Genomic DNA, 8,512 nt, shown 5'->3' on the forward strand with positions numbered 1-8,512 from the left:
GTGCTCATGGGAACTGCCCATATCCTACGTAAAATACTGTCTATGTGATCTCAAATTTTAAAACAAACACAATTTTCTTATGATTTCTTAAACATTCTCTAGAACAACACTATGTACAAATCTAAATATATGGTACCCTAGGCATAATACCTACATGAACTTCTAACTTATTGTCTCTTGAGGTCTCTGGGTGAGACTTGGATCCAACTTGTACAAATGCAAAACAATAGTCAAACATAAAATAATAATAATAATAATAATAATAATAACAACAACAACAACATCGCGAAATACCTTAGGAATGAGAACCCAGGTTCGAAATTTCCCCAAGACACCTGATGAAGGCTGGAGAGTATATTAGCCGAAACGTTGTGTTAGCAATAAACACAATGAGGGCAAATAGCTGTGAAATGTAAATAATGTAAATAATGACCATAATTCCTCATCTCTTAAATATAGAACTATACTACTTTTAAGACGGAAAATGTTGTCAACAAATAGCCATTGGAGTCGACCCCATGTTCCCTAAGACACCGGCTGAATACTTTCCCATTAAGCTAAACTGCCCGCTGAAAACTTACCCACCGATTTTAGACGCTAAATAGATAGCTTATTGAAATGTAACGACCACAACGCAGCATTGCCGTTAAAATAGCAGAAATAATGGGTAATATTAGCCTTACAAGACGGAAAAGCTTGTCAACAAACAGCCATATCACTTTTACATAATCCAATATATTATGTCTTTTTAGTTCCGTTATTTCCCTGAAATGAGGCGACCTCATCTTCGTATTCAACTGAGCTCACTACGCATGTCTGGTCGAGGAAGGAAGTAGCTGGGTTCCTGAAGTTACATTTTGGAGTGGATGCCTGCTGTGGCTTAAGTGTAATAATGTTTTTCATTTTGAAGCTACAGCTGTTTCTAACAAATGTTTGTATGTATGTATGTATGTATGTATGTATGTATGTATGGACACTGGATATCTTGCCCTGGCTTCTCTCTCGATCATATCAATAGGGTAGTGACGGTCTGTGAGATGCTATGCAAGCCTTTTTGAACTTGAAATTGTAAGTCACGCAATCGCCAGTCAGGTAGGAGGGCTCCAAGGTGAACATGGAAGCCGCGGGTGGGAACCTGGTTGAAGCTGACTGCAGGTGCAATAACAATTAGCATGAGCCTTGCTGACATTTTGCATGAGCAACGTTCTGGGATAGTCTTCCTCGGTCGCGAGTGGACAGTCATCATGTATGCGTGTATGTATGCCAGTATTCAGTTTTATTTCAAGATTGCTTGTCAATAGAGAATTTAAACTGCTTCAACAGGGTATTTTACATATATGTGTGTATATGTGCCGCATTTCGAGTCAGTAGATGTTCAGATTTGTATGTTTTGCTTTATGTATGCATTCTCATGCATGTCTAGACATGCTCATAAATACTTAAATGATAAACTTCTGGAAAGTTTTAAAGAATTTAACAAATCCAGTGGTGGCTAGGATCTATAATCTTCGAATCAGTTCTCTCCTCTCTGGTTTGAGAAGCCTTATTTCTCAAGATTGGGTCTTAAGCAGTATGTTACATATCCCAGTGCTCCAGTAATTACAGGTATAAGCCTGAATTTAGTGAAGGCGCATGGCTCAGTGGTTAGAGCGTTGACCTTACGATTGTGAAGTTGTTAGTTCGATTTCCGGACCGAGCTGCGTGTTGTGTTCTTGAGCAAGACACTTTATTTCACATTGCTCCAATTCACTCAGCTGTAGAAATTAGTTGCGATGTCACTGGTGGCAAGCTGTATCGGCTTTTGCCTTTCCCTTGGATAACATCAGTGGTGTGGAGAGGAGAGGCTTGTATGGATGGGCGACTGCTGGTCTTCCATAAACAACCCTGCCTGGACTTGTGCCTCGGAGGTGCAATCCCATGGTCATTCATGACCGAAGGGGGTAACTGTAGATTTCTGAATAGTTCAGCGTAGGTATTTTTCTTTTCTCTAATCTTTTAGCTTTATGTTAACATCCGTCGGGCAGCTGATTTCCACCACTTTACACAGTTTCTCATATGTATGTATGTATGTATGTATGTATGTATGTATGTATGTATGTATGTATGTATTATGTATGTATGTACGTATGTATGTATGCATGTATGTATTATATATGTATGTATGTATGTATGTATTATGTATGTATGTATGTATGTATGTATGTATGTATGTCATTATTCGGTTTATTTCAAGATTTCTTGCCAATAGAGTACGAACCGGTTTCTAACCTAGATCCATGTTTTTTTTATTGGAATTTCAACATCAACAACAGGGTATTTTTGTTTGTATGTACGCATGTATGTATGTATGTATGTATGTATGTATGTGCAGATTTGTATGTTTCATGTATGTATTCTCATGCATAGAGTTACATATTTTGACATGTATGTAATCATTGACTGCGGTGGAAATGCATGTATGCATGTTTGTATGTATGTATGTATTGCTGTATGTATGTATGTATGTATGTATAAGCTCACCCTGTTTTTTCTTATTATTATAGTATTATACTTTTCTTCTTATAGCATTATACTTTGCAAAACAGAGAATAATTACTTTTTTTAAAACATACAGTACACAATGAATACAGGCCTAGATATCTTGCAATTTATTCAGATGACCAGTATCATGTCTTGACATCTTCATTGCTGACTAACATATAATTTGAAATGTTTATTAATATGAATTGTATTTTCTGACAGCAGTTTTTACAGTGTATTTTAACACTTATGTTTCGAACCCTCTTAAAACCATACAGTTAAGTGTTTACTTGTTAAAATTCCCTTAGTTGATCCAGTAAAGCTTATAGATCAAACATCAAAGATAAAGGATCATTGAATAGGGGATAATTTTCTTTTTAATTTACTAGATATCTTGTAACTTGCATATAATATACTTAGAAATTTTATTGAATTATGAGTGGAGTGTAAGTACAATAAATATTTTAGTTCTTCCTTCAATTATTCAATGTTCATCGTTCGAATTGTTTTTATTATTTTCGCTATTAATAATAACACGGCAAGCTGGGAGAATCGTTACCACGCCGGATAAAATACTTAGTGGCATTTTCTGAATGTACTTCCTGTGTTCAAATATCGCCGAGGGCCGACTTTGCCTTTAATTCTTTCGAGGTCGATATAACAAGTACCTGTTGAGCACTGGCGTCGCTGTAATTGACTATGTCCCATCCCCCAAATTTCGGCACTTGTGGATATAGTAGAAAAAATAATTAAATAGTAAACTAACTCCATGAAATATAGTGTAAACAATACATGTTAGCTTTTCGAGGAATCTATTTTGTGAGTCCTGAGAAGAAATTAAGTATGTAATCATTGACTGCGGTGGAAATAGCGGCCAAGACACCTTTCGATTAAGCTGTGCCTGCCGTCTTAGATAAAGAGAAAAATAGATTTGATAATGCAATTGTAGTTACAATATTTTTGAATAAAGAAGGTAAAAAAATGCTTTTGATCATAGGTGATTTCTATAAGGGCTGACATAGGCAAATCTCTTCAACTACTAAGAGCAGTAGTAGTCATGACAACAACAATAGCCAGAGCAATTCCTTATTCTATGTATTCGATCTCAGTAAACATGTTTTCCAACTTCTATTTTTATTATATTTAGAAATAATCTTTGAAAGATCGTTTCCTGGCAAAATATTGTTCACATACTCTAGTGTTTTGTTTTGTTTAAATTACATATTTTTTAGTATTGTTATTAAAGTCTGCATTCCCATTGTGGCAACATCGTCGAGTCATGTCAAAAGTGAGATATGTATCAAATCTTAAGTTGTTAATTAACATAATCACAAGACTAGAATTGAAATTCTGAAAGTCCGTTGCACAGACATACCTTACAATTCTAATGTAAGGAGTAATCAACAATGCTTTCACCCAGATGATCGTCGTAGTAAAAATAACAGCCAAATCTTCTAAAGTCACACATTGCTCGGAGAAATCCTATACATGTTCTGCTAGAAATAGCAACCGAGTCTCATTCAACGCTTACTGCAACGTATTAGAAGAGATAATGTGGTTCTGGTTTCTACACTTTTTTATCATCAGTATGAAAAAAATTGGCAACATCAAATACAAGTACTGAAATGACAAAAAGATTAGGGTGTCGGGGCTGGAATAACTTTCATTATACTTTTGCCCTACAGTGCCGACCTGGAGCTAAAGAATAATAATATTGCTAAAATTACACATTAAAAAATATTTCTTTCTTAAACGCTATCATATTCTTGTTGCTCTGAAGCAACAAGAATAAATTAATTTAAATATCCCTTTATAGAAATGTGTGCAAATAGTAATGTACGTATGGGTGTGTAGTATGAGGGCCTGTGTGTGTGTATGAGTGTGTGCGTGTTTGTGTGTGTGATGGTAGGAATTTTCACGTTTGCTTGATTTAAATAACTTTTCTTTTATATATTTTTTCAGCAATGACCGACGTTTGAAACACTGTCATTTTGTTAGTTCTTCAAAGACGTCGTTGATTGCTGGAACTGACAGTTACAATGTTTTCTTGTACTTCCAAGACTACAGTTTTCAAAGGCAATCAAGGAATGTTAATTACAACCAGGATAGATCTCTCCGATTTTAATTTAGTAAGTAAACTAATTTCGATCATGTTAGCTGATAATATATATTACATGTCTCAAAATCAAATTATAGAATCAATCTTTTAGCAAATTGTTTGATCCTCCTGAAACATGTAATCTGCAGTCCAAAAACAAAACGGGAAACGAGACAATACCCAAAAATCTATAATATATATATATATAACAAGTGTTTTATTATTACTATTATTATTATTATTATTATTATTATTATTATTATTATTATTATTATTATTATTATTATTATTATTATTATTAAAGAAAGAAAGAAAGATCAGAGGAAAACACTAGGTTGTTGAAAAAGTAATGTTAATAAGACATTAGTAATGCTACTGAAGAAACTGATAAAAGACATTAAAACAAAAACCAAAAGAGGGAAAATTTGAAAATTGTGGAATAATATTTATGAGACCCATTTATTGCAAAAAGATTGAAAAGTTCCGAAATCTCCCATCTACAGAAGGTAAAATTTAGTTTGAATGCAATATGTTGTACAAATAGAGGAATAAAATAAAGTTTATGAGTAATTATGAGCAATCGGCTATATGTATATACTGAATGGATATAGTATTAAAATAAAAATCTATTAATCACATTTCTGGAAGAAATTCTTGAGAACAAAATTTAATATGTTCTACAAAAAACCGTTAAAGTCTGCATCATTAGCGACTGAGACTAAAATCACAAGACCGAATGTTAAAGTTTCTAATCATCAAACTGAGACGGAAAGTAACCCTACCGTTTTGAGGAAGGTTATCTATTACCAGAACCGGTTTGTTGTGATAGATACCGTTCAGAAAAATGATCTGTCTCCGTCGCTTCCTAAAAATTCCCAAAATGATACAGTCGAGGATAGTACGGCCATTGGTTCTTCTAGTGAAGCAAAAGGTGTTAAGAATAATACTGATAACAGTAGCACAGGATTCTCCAAATTGGCAACTATTGTTGAGGTTCCGACGGAAAAAGAGGAAAGTTCATTTGAAACGAGTGAGGAGCCTGCTGAAAGAGATAAAAACAATACAAATAAAAAGAATATGCAAGATAAAAATAATGCCTATCTGTTAAGTAATGAAAATAACATTCGGTATGATAACGTTGAAAACTGTTCATTTATGTGGTTATCACACCCCAGTCTTAGTTCTTTAACTCTGGCAAAGACCCCTTCCGAGAGCAGTCTGATTGATAGCCACGAGGCAATCGTCTCTAGTAGTTCAAAAGTTGTATGTCCATTAGCGAGTGTAAATGTTATTCAAGCAAGCGACGTTGACTTACTCGGTAATGTGACAATGACAGCGGCAGCTATAGCCGCAGCGATCAGTGGCATCACTATTAATATTTCAAATACAACGACAGCTGCAGTAGCAGATCCCCAGGTAACCTGCAGCACCGGAAAATTGCTAGAGCGCGTGCGCACTGAAAAAGCTGATGCCAGTCACTTGCCTACATTCCTGCCATCAGCCGGCTTGGCCTCACCAGCAGACGACGCTTTCAGTTCGCATGAAGACGCGTCCGATCTCCGCAGCCACCATCGGCTTGATAGCGCTGTCACGGACAGCACAGCCGAAGATTCACCGAGCAAAAGTAGTGAAAACAGCACTAAATCTCCAGATAGCCAAGATAACATTTTTCAAGGAGTTCCCTATTATAAATCACACACTCAAAGAGAAAGTGAACGAAGCTACAATTACGATTATCAAGGTGACCAGAGAGAGAAAACAGAAGAAAAAAAAGAAGAGGAAATAGAAGCAACACAAAATAAAAAGGACAGCTGTAGAAGGAAAGAATTAAAAAGAAATAAACACGGACGACACAGCGCGGGTGTGAATGTAACTTTTCATGAAAAAACTGTCCTTAATGATTCAAAACATTTTAAATTGACAGACTGTGATAACGACGATGTCAGTGATGATACGAGAGTTTTAAAAGAAAAGCGAATCGGCGCTAGAGATAGAGGAATAATAATTACATCAACAACAGTAAAAGCAACAACAGTAACGAAAAGAAAATCACCAGCATCAAAAACAGCAGCAACAGCAACAACAACAACAACTGTCAGAGCAGACGCAGTAGCAAGATCATCACCAGCATCAACAGCATCGGTAGCAGCAGCATCCCCAGTTACCATGGATACGCGGAGCATCGAGATAATAGTGAACGATGAAAACGAGACAAGTCATGTAGGGTACAGCAGCAGCAGCAGAGGTGGCGGGGGCGGCGGTGCAGCAGGAGGAGAAGGAGGAGGATGCAGAAGAAGTAGGGAAGGAACTGGAGATGTAGACAATTTCAACAGCGACGGTGAACCCGGTAATAGTAGTCGTGTCAGTGGCGTCCGCTCCCTCAGCGGAGGGTCGCTCCCATCTGGTGCATCTCTGAACGCAACCAAGGGACGGACTTCGGTGAAAAGAGCTGCGAGTCGGAACAACAGCAGGGCTTCTATCCAGAATAAAAGCAGTATGGAGAAGAACATGACATGGAAAAGGATATCAAAGATACTGTTAGATGACCGGATGGGTGATATTGATGACCGTGAGAAGGTACTAAACTTAGATGAACCAGGGCAGTACCGAGTGTTGAAGAAAGTACTAAATATACTTTTTGTCACCATAGGGATCGCTCTGTTACTGGCCGTTATTGTCGTCGTTATCTACACTGCCATAGGTAAGTTGACGCATTCGTTTTCTCTCCTTCCACCACTGTCACCACTACCACCACCACCACCACCACCACCATCACTACCACAATGCATTCATTGTCATCACCACTACCAGCAACACCACTATCACCACCACCATTTAATTTCCACCACCGCAAGCACCACCACAACCACTCCCACCACCATACAATCACCAACATTACCTTCAGTGCTCCTACTACCATTAACCCCCACCACCACCACCACCACCATCACCTCCAGCTTTCGATATAGATCGTTAAAAACTTATCTTCTTGCTTTATTAGTTGTTGTTTACATGCTGATGAAAACATTACGACGCACGCAGTAAACCCATCCTTACGCAAAACGCACGTACGACCAACTACCCAACATATAAACTAAAATTATAGACATAAAAATGCAATAGATACATCCACACATCTACATACAAGTGCTCACATAAACACTTATGCAAACGTCTACATACAGGTTGCACGCTACCGTACATATTGGCAAACGAATGGTTGAGTCATGTTGTATAATATATTTTCATTGCACAACGAAGTTGACCGTTCTGAAGCAGCGTGTGTGCACACACATGTACGCACGCACACACGCATGCATGCACACACGCCCAAACGCGTATGAAAAGAAAATATATACACACACGCATATATATGTATATGTGTGTTGTGTGCATGTATGTGTGACTGTGTTTGTAAACACACAAACAAAACATGCATAACATTATATATATAATGCGACTTCGTGTATTTCTATTATAAGAATATACACAAGAGCGTACGTATATTCATAACAGGAATGTATCGGTATAGCTCCTGTATTGAGTATGATATTACAACTGTGCATACGTGTACATGAGTGACTGCATGTATGTATATGCGAGTGTCTATGTGTGTGTGTACGCGCGCGTGTGTGCGAGCGTGCTTGAGTATGTACATTTCACTTAGGTCGTGTGTGAAGTGCGTGTTTGTGTGTGTGAATGTGGGTGTGTATGTGTATGTGTGCATGCAGAGATTATATGCAAACCCGTGTTTTATATATATATATATATATATATACACTCGCACACATGCGACTATACACAATTGCATTCCCACATACATATATATATACAGACATACATACATACGGACTTACGTATATATATATATATACATATATATATATATATATA

The 8,512-nt window shown here is 37.0% G+C and overlaps 1 protein-coding gene across 4 annotated transcripts in view; it reads left to right on the forward strand.

The window, feature by feature from the left end:
• Positions 1 to 8,512, forward strand: part of LOC106868055 (uncharacterized) — a 675,046-nt gene that overhangs the window by 48,439 nt on the left and 618,095 nt on the right. For all 4 annotated transcript variants that reach the window (XM_052966217.1, XM_052966215.1, XM_052966216.1 and 1 more), the window contains exon 2: positions 4,483 to 7,319. In XM_052966217.1, coding sequence (XP_052822177.1) covers positions 5,291 to 7,319 — 2,029 coding nt within the window. In that variant the 5' untranslated portion in view covers positions 4,483 to 5,290. The remainder of the gene's footprint in view (positions 1 to 4,482; positions 7,320 to 8,512) is intronic.

The sequence above is a fragment of the Octopus bimaculoides genome, chromosome 3 (genome assembly GCF_001194135.2).
Source record: "Octopus bimaculoides isolate UCB-OBI-ISO-001 chromosome 3, ASM119413v2, whole genome shotgun sequence".
In the NCBI taxonomy this organism is placed as follows: Eukaryota; Metazoa; Mollusca; class Cephalopoda; order Octopoda; family Octopodidae; genus Octopus; species Octopus bimaculoides.